This window comes from Platichthys flesus, chromosome 3 (assembly GCF_949316205.1).
Source record: "Platichthys flesus chromosome 3, fPlaFle2.1, whole genome shotgun sequence".
In the NCBI taxonomy this organism is placed as follows: Eukaryota; Metazoa; Chordata; class Actinopteri; order Pleuronectiformes; family Pleuronectidae; genus Platichthys; species Platichthys flesus.
In genome coordinates, this window is record NC_084947.1 from 10,825,513 (window position 1) to 10,841,297 (window position 15,785).

General features: G+C 38.4%; 1 protein-coding gene across 2 annotated transcripts; it reads right to left on the bottom strand.

Annotated features, from left to right (window-relative positions):
• Positions 1 to 568: 568 nt before the first annotated feature.
• Positions 569 to 12,386, bottom strand: LOC133942825 (solute carrier family 28 member 3-like). Of its 2 annotated transcripts, XM_062381829.1 has the most exons (17): positions 12,306 to 12,386; positions 11,717 to 11,802; positions 11,448 to 11,539; positions 9,850 to 10,039; positions 8,998 to 9,142; positions 8,775 to 8,888; positions 8,172 to 8,249; positions 7,755 to 7,835; positions 6,938 to 7,018; positions 6,204 to 6,329; positions 5,619 to 5,749; positions 5,105 to 5,273; positions 4,785 to 4,982; positions 4,056 to 4,137; positions 3,616 to 3,714; positions 2,880 to 2,994; positions 570 to 2,024 (listed from the first exon to the last, which is right to left on the bottom strand). In XM_062381829.1, the coding sequence occupies exons 1-17, from the start codon at positions 12,372 to 12,374 to the stop codon at positions 1,907 to 1,909; spliced, it is 1,974 nt and encodes a 657-aa protein (XP_062237813.1). In that variant the 5' UTR covers positions 12,375 to 12,386; the 3' UTR covers positions 570 to 1,906. The 2 variants fall into 2 exon arrangements, with proteins under 2 accessions (XP_062237814.1, XP_062237813.1); XM_062381830.1 differs by lacking the exon at positions 6,938 to 7,018 and having other exon boundaries at positions 569 to 2,024.
• Positions 12,387 to 15,785: the final 3,399 nt, after the last annotated feature.

Genomic DNA, 15,785 nt, shown 5'->3' on the forward strand with positions numbered 1-15,785 from the left:
ACAACTTCATCTCCATCACTCAGAATCTCTGTCCTCCTCTTCATCTTCCTCTTCTTCTGTTGAAGTGGTGCTACATGACAATCCAATATCCACGGTCTCAGCCCCCTGACACTCATCCTCTTCTCTGTGTTTCTGTTTTCCGTCCGTCCCACTCTCCCTCCTCATATCCCATCTTTGTTTTTCTCCTTTTCATATATATATATATATTTATGTGTGTGTGTCTGTGTGTGAGTACATATAATTTCACAATAATTATCCAACTAGTGCTTGACAAAAAACCCTTATCAACTTTATATTTTCGTGAAAAACTACTGCAATAATAATATTTATTATTATTATTGCACAAATTTTATTTAGATTATTTTATTATAATTGTTATTCTTATTCTTATTATTGTTTATTTTGTCTCTGTCAAAGGCAAATTTTAGACTGAGGTAAATATTTAATATATACACAGATATACAATGAGTCCAACCAGATTATACACATTTTTCTTTTATTTATATTATATCTATATCATTCTTAATTAGTTTATTCAATAGGGGAATAATACAAATTTACTTTTTTACAGTATGCACATTACTGATTCATTAGGAAAGATATTCAAGCGTATAAACATTACAAAAGGCTTTTATTTTTTTTTATTTTATTCATACTTGTCATACCTTCCTTTGCCATGATTGTTAAGCATTTTGGTGTAACAATGTAATGTTCTATATAAATAAATCTAACTTGACTTAATGGGAATATATAAAACTCAAAGTAGCATGAGAATAAGAATTTGATGTGCGGAGCAAAGTGGATTGATGTACCAAATAGACTGAGCATAATTTTGCTGTAATAACATAAAACCTTAAAAACCTAAAAAGATACTAAATCCTGATGATTGTTGTAAGTCCAAACAATTTAACCCTTATCTTTCTTATCTTACACAGAAAGACACTCACATAACAACGTTTAGTCGACATGTTTTCAGGACATTCTTTTTCTTAAGGATGCTCAAGAACCAGAAAATTAGCTCAACATATTTGATTTCTTTTTTTAAAAGAGGGGAACACATGGTAACACGGAACTTAAAAATGCCCTCTATGACAGCGTCTGATGGGTGAGTCTAATGTTCCCTCTGTGTGGGTGTGTGAATTTCACACATATGAACACACCTCCTGCCCACGAGAAGGGAGCCATCTGACCTTTTGCTTGTGGTGGATTTAATGAACAGACTGTCATTTGCCATCTCTGTGACTGCGCTCTCATCTCACACATGCAGATGTTGAAAGTGCACAGCTCGATGGCCTCCACTCTATTTAGCAGGAAATCAGAGCCTGAACTCTCTGTTAGTATTCATGAGGCCCATACCTCCCAGAATGATTGACCTGCCCCACAGTGGCCTGAAGAAGCATCTAGACTCTAGCATGTTTTGGGTGAAACTGACATCCAGTGGCCAAGTAACACACTGCATTTGCTAGTTTCTGTGATATTTGTGGAGAAGAGCTTTCAGTTTTTCTTTTTTTTATCATAGTTGCAGATATTTGGTGAAATGAGTCCAGTAAAGCTTTTGTTCCACATATTGTTAGAAGGGTGGTCAACAAAAGCAGTGGCGGAGGACGAACCTCCAACGATTTAGATAAGTTATTAAGCTTTTTATTAAGCTGCAATATCACAGTATATTCAAAAATTCAGAAATGTATTTACAACAATCCATGCATTGAGCTGTCACTTTTAATTTTTTAATTAGAATTAAATTTCTATACAAACAGCTGGGTGGGTTGTGAGCCGACCGCTGTAAATTAGTATTTACAGCGGTCGGCTCACAAAAAATTATTTTTTTTAACTGAACAATTTACCTTAAAAAACAAGCAGCACATGTTTCTACCACTGAGGTCTGTGTGTTTTTGTCGACAGTGATTCAAAACACAGAGCTGCAGTTGAAGTGTGTCGGGGGTGTGAGTGTGCAGCAGCCTCGCAGGCTGCTCTGACTGAATCCTTCTCCGGCCGTCACGTTCCATGGCTCAAACGCGGTCACACTGCAAATACACACATACAGACACACACGCACACCGGCACACACACAAATATGTATAGATCAGTTATAGGCTATGAAAGACTACTTCTGTTGGTTGTGTCAAATCCAAGACGCTTTGTTCATCTTTTTTATTCTTTGTTTATTTAGGTTAGGGTCCGAGATACTATTTGACCACTTCTGGGAAATGAGTTGGGGAAATCCCCCCCAAAAAAATAATACTGATCAAAAACTGCAGACTTATCCTGGTACAAAAATGTATGAGCTTATGCAAAATTGTAGCTTTTGATGTGTGTGTGAATCTTAATAAAGCAGAAATCTAGAAGCGAGATAATATAATTTGTTTTGATATTTGACAACTCTCCCTATAATGTTAGTGTGACAATTGTTGATTATTAATAGATTATGATTCAGTAAGATTACTAATCTTAATAGTAAACAATGCGTAATGTTTGTGGTTATAAATGTAAATGAATAGTTTTTGATTTTGGTCAAGACGTCTTTCAGCTCTTCACCACATGTGGCTTAACACTTCACTTGGGAGCAAGTGTCAAAGTCTTTCTTAATAACTACCTATCTATAAAGCAAGGTTCAATATACATAAACTGTGTATAAATGGTGCCTTATCAAAAATAACTTGCTGGGAGTAAAGAGACAGCATAAGAGCAAAAATATGGAAACCTGGAATCAGTTATTCCAAAGGCATCAACATAAGACAGATGCAAACATCAATTTGATACAGTAATACTGTTATATATATAAAACACACACACACACACACACACACACGCACACGCACGTGCAAACACACACACACACACACACACACACACACACACACACACACACACACACACACCTGTTATACAGCAGTGTGCAGCAGGTGACCAGTTGCGTGCTACTGGATACATTGGCATTGCTGAACTCGGTGCTCAGGAACTGGGGACACTGGACATCAGGGATGTACAAGATACCTAAAAAAACATGCAGTGCAATGTCATCATACAAATAAAGTGAGAGGTTTAAGATTGTGTAACTCTGAACAAGAAATGCTATAACATTTCTTCTTGGTTTTCATTACTTGCCCTGAATGTTGAGTTTGCAATCCTACGTGAGAAGTTTAACAGTCCCTGACTTTCATCTTAAATGAACTTTTCCAAAGGGAATATATTAGGTTATATGGAGCTAATAAGGTAATGATTAACTATAGTTCAAGTTCAATGCAAAGATGGAGTATTAATAGTCCTGTGGGGCCAGAGTCTCTGTTCAAAACAGTTAAAATGTTTCAAGGAGCAATTTAAATCAGTTTAAGAGCAGAATATTTCTGCTTTAAGAAACGCGAACCTGCATCTCTTCTCTTCTTTATCTTCAGAAAGTAAAACAAATTGATATTCAAGAGATGCAAAATGCATTGTCGTCCTCCTTATACCAAGGTCTGTAATGGCATCAACATAATTCAATGGGATGAATAAAGTTACCTCTACATATGAAAAACAACTTTTATAAATTGGCTACAGTGACGGCGTGGGATTTTATAACAGCAGACAGTATCGATACATGGATGCAGTAGATAACAGATCAGGCACAGCAGTCACCTGCAATACACGCTGTCATCAAACAGGAGACGCTGCCAGCATTGAGAGATCTGAGGCCACAGGAGGAGATGTCAGACCGCCGATCAGGAGCGAGAGCAGCTGGAAAATGTTAAAAATCCATAATACACAAACCAGACACAATATTTTACAGCGTTAATGATTTGGTGGCTGCTTCTGTAAAAGGTGTGTTTCAGGGTCACCTGACTCTTTCCATCGACATAATCACTGACAATCACTTGAGCCAGCCAGAAAATCAAAGACAAGGTTTAATTTCATCCTTCTGTGTTTGTTACAGTTAGTTAGAGTAAAATGTTGAATTAAGGTTGTTAAGAATTAAATTTGATTATATCTCACAACATGTTACATTCACCAGGAACTTCGTGACCTTTGAGTTTGGTGTTGAGAACTAGTCTTGCTAACGGCTCGAGGGCATCACTCACACATCCCTCCAATCGCCATCCCCAGTGAAGAAAAGTTGGAAAATCCACACAAAGCGTAGGTTGCGATGGTTTCAGAGTGGACCTAGATAAGGAAACATTATTCATGGAAATTGTTATGTATTATATAATATCTAAACAGGCTGTGTCATATGTTGCTGTTAAACATGTTAAAACAGACATTTACTGCCATACACATTTCAGATCTTTCAACTAAAACTAAGTGTACAGTTCTCTTTTTCTTAAAATTTCGTAATTTAAGGAAACTTTTTCGGACACCGACTGACACTGACTGAAGTGCAAACAATTTTCCTGGGGAGGGGGGGACATGTTAGAGTTAGTTACTCCGGACATTTTTACAGCCCCCTAGTCAAATGTTCGGCAAAGTGTTCAAGTTCGCTCATGTGAGAATAGAACAGAAAAATGTCCAGACAATTCACAGTGAGAGAACGGGTGTGTTGACGTTTCTAAAATTAAACCTTTAGGTTAAGGTCCATACACAAAAGATTTCAGAGCTTTCGATTAGAAGAGTAGAAGATGGCGTCAACATGGTGTGAACAAAAACATTTCACTTCTGCAGTGGAATTTATACATTATGTCCTGCCTCCTGCATGCTCTACCCAGGCAACACCCTTCCTCTGTATTTTCAGGAAACAATTTTGACCCGAATAATCTCCCGAAGACAAGGATAATCAGAAAGTAGACATATTTCGCTAGATGAGTGAGACTTACAGAAATATACTGCTTCACGTCATTCACATATTCTGGCCCTCCTGCCTTCCGCCTCTTGATTAACTCCGACAAGTTCTGATAGGCCACAAACTCGTTGAGGAAAGTCTTTATGCCGAGCAGCTCAGCGACAATGAAACTGTCCTCCCAGGAGACGCCCATCATGAACGAGAGAGGCATGAACACATAAGAGCAGATAAGCTAAAGATGGGACACAAAGAGATAAAGGGGAGCGTGAGTTGACAGGTGAGTCGATGTTCAACTTTATAAACACAGCATGAATGTTAATGGGGGGGTGTATCGTAGTGTGGTTGGGCCTTCACCGCAAAGCTGAGCTGCGGACAATCGAACATCCCGCCCAGCCAGGAGAGGATGGCGTTCAAAAAGGCCAGCAGTGCCATGAAGGAAATGACGTTGACCACAATGCTGGCCACGACACTAACAGCACAAACAGCACCTTGGGAGGCCGCCTCCAACACGTTCTTACTCTTTCTGAGGAGACACATGGAAAAGTTCAATGACCCTCAATCCTCTAACAATACAGTGTCATCAGCGAGCTGGTGGTGTTGGGCTGACGATATTTGACAAATTTGAGTCGGCGCCCCAGTTTTAAAGAAGTACAGCTTAGGTCAGTGTGAAAGTTTCTTCTGCCACCGATGAATTGACATCTGCACATCGACTCTGCACCTTTAATATATCAATTTAGGTAAGACTAGATTTGTAGTTGGTCTCTGCACCTAACAAATTGAAATAGTTAGACCTGCCTTTGGTTCAATGTTGTGTTTCAGAGTCAGTCAGATTTTTTTTTAAAGTCTGCGTCTGCCTGGCATCTCCTACCCTTTGTTCAGTTTGAGGTCTTGGTCACTGATAGTAGCTGTCTTCTCTGTTTCAGGCCAGAACGTCTTGGCGATGGCGAGCGAGGCTGGAGCGGACATCAGTGATGCTGTCAACAAGTGTGATGCCTCAATCTCGAAAGAGAGGCACATACAGGATAACATAAATTCAGAATTCAATATTTCATTTCCTGACAGAGATTTGGCCTTTGTAAATTCTTAGTTTTCTTTTTTTTTTGTCTTTGTCGATTATGTCGTTTCATTCACGTATGTCTTTGGACCTGGAGTATAAAATTGTCAGTGAATATTTTAAACAGGAATCATATATAAAGTTATTTTGACTTATATAATCCTATTTATTATTCACTGAAATTTGGTTTATATTCCTGCTTAAACTACACTTTAAACTGTATGGCTGGCCCTTCCCCTTAGGGCCATTTTATCAAACGCCTTTCATTTTAAGATATTCCGAATCTTTATGAATAAATTACATACAACATATTCTTTTAAATATTGACTTAACTCTGACAATCTCAGTGCAATCATCATCCCCTCGTCCATCTACATATTCCATACTCATATTCCTCACCCCGAAGGAGATAAAGGCTCCTAAGATGCTACCGGAGATGCTGGCAAAACCTCCCGTCATCACAGCGTGCAGCTCAGAGAGCGTGAGCTCACTGAGGTAGGGTTTAATCAGGAGGGGTGTCTCTGTCTGGAAGAGAGAGAGAGGCAGGATTAATTCGATATTTATGGATTAGAGCTGTATTTATTAATATACAAGAAATAGTTCTTATATCATACAATACCTGTTAATACTGTACTATTCCAAATATATTTCTTACTGTACATATCTGTTTATTAACATTCCACTTTAAATACACACAATACTCTGCACTTTACTGCCTTTTTTTGCACTTCTGGTTAGATGCTAAACTGCATTACGTATTATAAGTACTTGTACTGTGCAATGACAATAAATTTGAATCTAATCTAATCTAATATCATTGAATGTTTGTTTGTTAGCATGATTCTTTTCCCTATCTTTATTCAAGAGTGTGGTCTTTCAGTTTAAGGGGAGGACTCAAAAGACATAAAGCTAGCACACCCACAGCAAAGCCGAATGGATTTCATTCGTCAACACTATACCTGGCATTCTATTGATTGGGGAGTTTTTAAATCTAAGAACCAAAGAAAATAATCTGAGAACAGAAGAGAAATCTGAGAGCAGAAGTTTCATGTGTGCACAGAAGCAGGGTGAGCACAAGGAGACGACGTGGAGCTTTTTTTTTTGCTTTTGTTTAGTGTTTAAACTTTTGTTACCTGTCCCAAGAATATATTTCCTGCTGCAGCCATTGATTCTGTTGGTGACGTTCCCATGACGACGTGCATTATAAATCCTAGCTGGGTAAAAAATCGATATGGCAACGTCAAAGGAAAATAATAGAACTGTTGATTCAAAGTATTCTAATTAAAACCAATCATTGTTTCATAATGCTCCAATTGCTAATCATCATTATCTTTGATTCGTGACACTGTATTGCTCATTTTGAATGAGGATTTAAAGATAAATTATTAAAAGTAACTGATCTGACTTGAAATGTGACTTTCCACTATCGTATCTCTTAAGCAGCAGAGTGTTGTTGAAGTTTGTAGATGATGAAGGAAGGACTCCGAGGACCAAGTATTTTAAGTATAATAGAATTTATTACAAGAAAATACAGGTCAAAACGAGCATCTAGATACCCGGAGATTCACAAGCCGAATAGTGAAATCTAATTTGCAATGGTCGAAAGCACACATATATAGGGAGTTTGGTTCCACCCATGACTTCAGGTTAAACACATCCCACATGGGATTTCTGACTATAACGGCACATTTTTGTGTCTGAGGACTAAGATAAGTTACTCAAAAACATTCCCTCTGAATCCATACATCAGCTGGTCAGAAACAACTCCCCAGGTCAAAGCTCATACGCAAAAGTTAAGATAACTGTCTGGAGGACTATCTTAGAATGACTAAGAGTCCAAAAGGCAGGCATCATCAACCTAAGCCTGTCATTATGTTTCAAGCACACATACCAACATGTTTTAGTCTAATGAATACACAACACCACCCAAGCACTATCCACTTTCCTTACCTTGCAAATGAGCCACTGCATGAAGCCAATAGAGTAGAGGATTGAGATGATAGAGCTTATAAACACCACTATAGGCATCACCTGGAGAGAGTCCAATCCTGATCATCACCATTACCCTCATCATGTCAATATGACTAATAAGACTTAGACATTCTAATATATTTAATTGTAACAATCAACAGATTTGCAATTGTTTCGGTTGTATTTTAGTACAGTGGATGATCTTAATTACATTTTTATTATTTTGATTACTTCTATTACAACTTGAGGTAAGGGAGAAACAGCCTGTTTACATGCTCAAAAACACATTCCATAAAACTCTGTCATGACACGGTACTGATATCAACAGGTATTTTTCTAGTTGCTGTTATTTTACTGTTGCCTCATTCACATGCACCATGTAGGACTGTGTCATACCTGAAAGGCAAAGAAGTGGTCTTTGTAGCTGTCGCCAAACACAAATTTAGACCCAACATCTGTGAAGGCCATAAAAGTCTGTGTGGGGAATATTCAGAATTGTCAGTAATAGAAACAGAAACGTTAGGAACAATTGATTGTTCACAGAACATGCAAATCTTCCATCACTTATACTTGAGAATGTAAGTAGAGCTGCAGCAGGAATGTTGAGTTATAAATCTTGAATTTTACTAAAAGAAACAAGACAAATCCTTACATCCATACGTCCATTCTTACATCCCAGTTATCCTTTAAGGTTTGTGAGGGGGAGCTGTAAGCAGCCGCCAATCTCTTTTCAGGACCAACATAGAGAGACAATCAACCATTCAGTCTAACCTTCACACCTATGGGCAATTTAGAGTCTCTAACTAACCTCGTGTACACATCTTTGGACTGTGGGAGGAAGCTGGAGCCACAACAACAAAGAGAGAACGTACAAGCTCCAAAGGCCCTGGGTGACTGACAAATTCATACCTAGAACCTTTCAGACCTTCTTAGTGTGTGTTTATGTGTGTGTGTGTGTGTGTGTGTGTGTGTGTGTGTGTGTATTTTATTTTCACATACTTCCGCTTGTTTTCCAATCCATTCCAGTGCTTGCAAGCCAAATGTGGTCCTGAGAGTCAGCAGACCGGCGACAAACTGTAGTCCAATCCCAGAGAGCAAAGTTTGTGGAGACCACTTCAACACACATGTACAATATATGATTATAAATTAATTTGTTGGCACTTGTGTATGTGTGTGTTTGTGTGTGTGTGTGTGTGTTGAAGCTTTCTTTCGGGTCCATTACCCTGAATGGATGTTTTGAGAACAGCGCGATTAAGAAGATGAAGAGCAGCAAACCAAAGAAAGACATAAGCTGTCTGGTGCCCTGCTGGGCTGTGTCCAGTGCAAGCCAGCACACAACCGCCACCAGTACTGACATATATATACACCTGGAGAGAGAGGGAGAGAGAAAGACGAGAGAGATGAACAGATGATGACATATTTGTACCTCTGTAACATATGAGATATATCAGTAAGAAGAATGTTATAAAGAATTCAAAGGATGACAAAAATACCCAAACCCTCTCTTCTGTAAGAACATTTTAAATACTAAACTGGTACATGGCTTATACAATGATTAGACAGTTTAAAGGAAGGACCTTTAGCATCTTGTTTTATTTTTAGTCGCCTCTTCAGCTTTTTAATAACATGTTTAGTCATGTATTAATTGAAGAGGAAGGAGACACAAGTTGTAAACATAACAATGCGGACTGACAACCTTCATATGACAAACCTGGTTGTTTTAGCTTGTTTGTCTCAGGCCACCACACAAATTAAGTTAGTTTTGCTATTGAAGTACACTTATTCCCCATTTCTTATTAATACACATATTACTAACATATTGTACTGTTTGTTGAAATTATTGTGTAACAGTTACAATCAGTTTCAGTCTTATACCCCAAGAATATTCATTCTCTATTATTACCACTTAATGAATATTGTTTTTTTTTACATTAAAACACAAAACTACACGTGGTAATGAATAGGCCTATATTTTTTATTCTACTCTGATATCTTGAATTGTTACTAGTTACAAGTACTTTGAAACTTATTAACACCAGATTAGGAAAGCGGAACAGAATTTATCTTTTCTCACCATCTGATCCAGAACCAGTTCCTACTTAGAAGGTCTCTGATAGGACAGAGATGCTCCCACAACCGATCGCCATAGCGTTCCATCGTCCAATCCCAGACCAGAAAGAGCACGGTAACCAAGGAGAGGACCAGAAGCCCGACTGCCCGGTTGAGGTTCAGAACACATGCCGCTATCACCATGGCAACAAATCCTGAAATAAATTGAGAATTAATGTGAAATATGTCCCACAGTGCTGACAACATTTGAAACCTATTTAATTAAAATTATTCTAATCTCCTCATTTACATGCTGTGTTATATCCTCTTCTCCGAGGGGTCGTGAGCTAATGTTAGATTTAACATTAGTGACCTGCCACAGAGATCTAATGCACAGCTGAAACTCATTCATTGAGTAATACAATCTTTTTACAAAATCATTAGAATCAAAATATAAGTAAATGTTCTCATGCTTAAACACATCATTACACTTCAGAACAAAGTTTGTAACATTTGCAGATCATTGTGAATGTTGTATTCTTGTACATATGGCTTTAATGTTGCAGCTGGTAAAAGGGTGTAGTAATTTTCACTATTCTATATACTGCAGATATAACAATGAATCATTATTCAGTTGTTGTTTAAACTTTGTTTTGATAACCAAAGTAACTGATGATTTAAAATGAAAAAAGCACAGTGGCAGAATAAGCATATAGCATTGGTTTTAAAGAAGGTAAAAATGGAATAACTCAAATATTTGAGAAAAATTACTTTTTCTCAAATGTTGTAGCCATTGAAGCCATTTGTTGTACAAATGGCTTCAAGAGCATTTTAAATGTGTTGCATGTGAAACAAACATGTTCACTTGAATCCATCAAGACTGACGCCCTTTGAAACATAAACCAGACAGTTTTCACATTTCCATTACTTCATTTCAGTTCAGTTTTATGTTTTGTTTTCTTGTCTTAAAGGTTCAGTGTCTTGAAATTAGTGACATCTAGTGGTGAAGTTGCATCTTGCAGCTGAATATCCATGACCTCACCCACACCTTCCAAATGTGAAAGAGAACCTGTGGTAGCCTTCAGTTGTCATAAAAACTCAAAAGGTTAAAAACCTTCTTTCCGCATAGTAATTTCTTCACTATGCGGAAAAGCTTTTTGTTCAAAATTGAGGATAAGTTCCTATAATATGATTGCGTAACCTGATTCCTTAACCTTAGTAGTACCTAAACACACACAAACACACACATGGGCCGAGGCACATATCTTTTAGGATGTCGTTCCACTCAAACCAGCACAACTAGTTTCCAACAGAAGATTTAACAGCCCCTTACTATCGTCATTCAGCATCAACTCCTTAAAGGAAGACTGACCATGTTTTTCAACATACTTAGCGTAGTTTCTTTGATCAATGTCGATGCAAAATCAAAAAGTATCAAACAAAGACAATTTAGAGTAAAGATGAAGGACTCTCTCATGTTTCAAACGTAAGAACTAAGTTTCAGTTGGATTTCGGGCCTCTTTTAAAACACACTGATGGCATGCAGAGACACACAGACACTGGCCCAACACCCATTTAGTGTCTTCAGTTACAGTTTAACAGAAGTCAACAAAGATAATTAACCTGCTCCTAACACCAGGCGTATAAACAGGTGGATCTGGTCACTGTGTTCTGCCAAATAGCCCTGGACTGCCTCCATTTTCTTCTCCAGCATGCTGAGCACACACAAAAAAAAGCAAGATAAGGAAGTAGATAAGGCGAAAGGATATAAACGGAACATAAAACCGATGAGTGAGAGCTGATAATTCAGAAGACAGCGAGGGAATCTGACATGAAGAGATATTGAATGCTTGTGTGTTTGAAAAAAAACAAACAAAAAGACAGAATGCAACCTTTTTTCCCGTTCTTCAGACATTTTCTGTACATCCTCTGCAGTCTCCGCAGCGCTGTTCACATCAATGTATATCTGATCCTGCTCCTTTCTCACACACACACACACAAACACACACGCACACGGACATGCACACGCACACGCACACACACACACACACACACAACCACACACACACATCTTAAGGGTGAGAACTAATAGACATTAGACAAAAAAAAAAAAACTGTTGGACTGTAGCTAAGTAAATAATAATCAATAAATAAATGTTATTTGTCTAATGTCTATTACCTGTTTGGCAAAAAACACTGTGCAGCTGTTTGAATACGCGTCTGAAACTTGATCCTCAAAACTTTGCCATTGATTTGAAACTCCTGTTATAAACCTTGAATGTTCTTGGTGAGGCAAGCTAAGAGAGATGGTCTGATTCAGTAAAAAGCCAGTAGAGTTGGGGTTAAGGTAAATATATAGAAACAAATAATTGATTATCTGTTGAAACGGACTGCAGGAGTTCTCAAACATTCCTATTCATATAAATTTTATTAATCAAGAATAACTTAAGAGATAAGTGTGTGCTCAAAAGTTCTGCCTACCTCTGACTTAAAGGCTATGTTGTTGATTCCTCTTTTCTGACATGTCTTCTCTGATGTGTTCAGCTCCATCCTCTTACTGCTTTGTTTGACACTGGGAGACTTTTCCAACACCTGTACTGTTCTTCTCCCCTCCCATTGTCCCTCCCTCTCTGACTCTGTCACACACACACAGGTATCCTTCTCAGGACTTTGCATTGACTTCCAGTCATCGTCGACAGCCTAAGCAAAGCCTAAGCCCTTATCAACCTGACTACAGTTCACATCTTCCCTAAGAAAATTATGTTTTTCCAGGCCTCAGCTTTCATGAGGACCACTGTGGCGCGCACACACACACACACGCAAACACACGCACACACAAACACACACACAAACACATACACACAAATGTATATGTAAAGTATCATTCAGGGTTTTTCAGTTGAAAACAGGAATAAATGCTATCACAGAAATTCCCCAAAATCTGACCAAATACCAATCAGCATCACGTGACCTCTCTCATTGCTCCCTGTGCCCTCTCCACTGGTGCTACAGATACCATCAACAATGGCTCTGTTCAGCTCAAGTGTCCAGTATGAGAGTGAGCCAGTGTGCAACATACCAAGCTCCAGAAACTGAAAGAGCTAAATGAAATTCAACTATTATTCATATTCTGTTTGACTTAACTGACTTATAACTTTTCCTGCTGCGACATGAACAAATATGTGCCCTGAAAAATCCCTGCAGTGCTCACATGCCCTCTGTGATGAAGGATAATTGTGTTGTTTCTATGTGGATGTAGCCTGTGCAACTTGACACTGCACTCATATTTCTTGAAATATGACAACAGCCACTAGGGAGCAGTATTGTATAATTTCTAAAGACCATAGTGTATGTGGACGGTATGAAGAGGTCAGAGCAGGTGACAGAGATGCAATGGACAGCAGGTGACTGTGAGGAAACAATACATAACAATCAACTGTTATCTAATGTGATAACAGTTGATTATGATGTAGTAATAGTTGATTATGATGTAATAACAGTTGATTGTGATTTAAAAGCTGGTGATAGTTATGTAATAACAGGTTATTGTGATGTAATAACAGGTTATTATGATGTAATAACAGATTATTGTGATGTAATAAGTGATTGTGATGAATTAACAGGAGATTGTGATGTAATAACAGACAATTGTGATGTAGTAATACTTGATAATAATGTTATAACAGGTTATTGTGATACAACAGCAGGTGATTATGATATAATAACAGGTTATTTTAATGCAATATAAGAATAATCTGATGCAACAATTAGTGAATGCTGCAATAACATTATGATTTAATAACTGACCATTAACCAACAACAGTTGACTATGATGTAATACTATGTGATTGTGATGTAATAACAGGTGATTGAATATGATGCACCAATGACAGATTATTATGATGTATTACAGAAATTGAAAAAAAGCAAAAACCGATGAATCAATCAATATTCAAATATCTTTATATTCTATCATATAATTGTAAATACAACTTTAGCAAGTTCACTGTTCTTAAAATCATGATCAATTTAAAATCGTCTGGATTGGGACTGTAGGTCAGGTGTCACTTTTGGTTTTGGGAACATACCTAAACCCACCATTGAAGAGATTGATCATAGACTGCAACTGTTGAAGCCTATAGTGGCGACACAACGGATGGTTATGTACAACCCTGAGGTTATAGTGACCACAAATATACACAATTGTGGTAGAACTTGTCAGACTTGATTAGTGATCAGTGTTTTAGCCACAGAAACAAAGAAGAAAATGAAACCTTACAGGATGTTATAAAACATTATTTTATAACTAACGATCCACAGAGTAACTTCAGGAAAATGTGTGATGCTGTGATTTTTTGAGCCCACACATTTACGTTTGTAAGTCATCAAGACATGCCGCCAACTCGTCTAACTCCAGATGTACGCACATGATAATCAACAGAGGACGCAGACTTATATGTCAGCTCAAAGATAACTTTGTTCACGGTTTATAGAGGGACTTCCATTTTCTGTAAATTATAAATCATTGCAAAATTGTTATTTGTCTTTTGCAATTAACACATCAAAAAATACGCTAAATATGGCTCGCTATAATTTGCTCACAGTGTTGGATATAAAACGAATGGCGCTTTGTCTAACGATGCAGGTGAACGATGAAGGATGGTTCAAGAGGATGATTACATGTTTAAACCGACACAGACCTTTAACAGGGGTTACGGCCTCTGTCACATTTAGAAAAAGGCGCAGGGAGTAATTGGAATATTCTGCTTATGAGACGATGTTTTAATTGGCACGCCCACGCCGCTCTGTGCAGAATGTGACGGCCCAGGCAGCTAGTGAGGCATCCGCCAGATTGGTTCAGACACAGACAGGGCTCCGTAATTACACTCCTCTATTCAGTGCACTGCCTGTGCGTCAGTGCGAACGTCATATTGGAGCTGCACATGGGGGGCAGGACATTGGAGCGGGGGAAAGGAGAGCAGAGGAGAAGGAGAGGAGACTCCTCACAGATGTGGTGTGTTGGGGTTATTGCTGCTCATAGGCAGATGAGGCTGTCAGTCTCTGTCTCACACAGAAGGTGAAACACTGAAGAGACGTATAGCTCCACTCCTCAACCGCTGTGCAGCAGTTAAAGACGGATCAGCTCCTGTGTCAGACGTGCATCCAGCAGTAGGAGCTGTAAAACAGCAGCAGAGCGACGGGGTTGCAGCCGTCCATTCAAGGATGACAGCTTATTGATTCAAGTCTAGCTCTGGCTGGGAGCCCTGTATGATTATGAAATACAGCCTAATGATTTAATAAGGCAATGCTTGGTCTAGTACACACCGGCTAAAGGCTTGGTGATTGGTGATTGCTCCCTCTTTCTCTCACTGTCTCTCGCTTACATACGTGCTGCTGTAGACATTACATCCTCCTGGGCTTTTACACATGGAACCACTGGCTGACCTGCCATTCAAAAATCCTGTAAGACAGTTAAATGCTATAACATGTTGTTTAGCGTGAAACAGCATGCTGCTTTTTCTTTGCATTATGTTTCCCATGTATTATAATTTTCCTATTTTAATGAATAAGACTGGAAACATGACACTTAGGTCACGATCTATACCTTCAGACAGGTTTGTTTTCATTGATTAACTTCAGGCCTATACAGGTCGACTTAGAAATCACTTTGCATAACAACTAGACAATAATGATAATCACATATAAGGACAGCAACTGTGGGATGATAATGATTATGAAAATTAGAGTCCTCAAATGAATGCCCCCTTACATCTCATCTATGCATATAATCTGCTACCAGATCAATGAAATAACCTTTTGTGCACAATGTGTGTTTGTGTGTGTGTTTGTGTTTGTGTGTGTTGACTTAATCGTGGTTAAGTCAAGGTGAAGGCTAAAGCCTGAAACATGCTTCTGCGTTTTCACGGGCCCGTAAGCGCAAGAGCCCTTCCGGGTCCCTTA

Excerpts from the sequence above, each read along its gene's own strand:
- LOC133942825 (XM_062381829.1), bottom strand. The coding sequence starts at position 12,374 with ATGGAGCTGAACACATCAGAGAAGACATGTCAGAAAAGAGGAATCAAC. Across the intron at positions 11,803-12,305 it reads ACATAGCCTTTAAGTCAGAG|GAGCAGGATCAGATATACAT; the intron begins GTAGGCAGAACT and ends TGTGTGAGAAAG. Across the intron at positions 5,274-5,618 it reads GACCTCAAACTGAACAAAGG|AAAGAGTAAGAACGTGTTGG; the intron begins GTAGGAGATGCC and ends GTGTCTCCTCAG.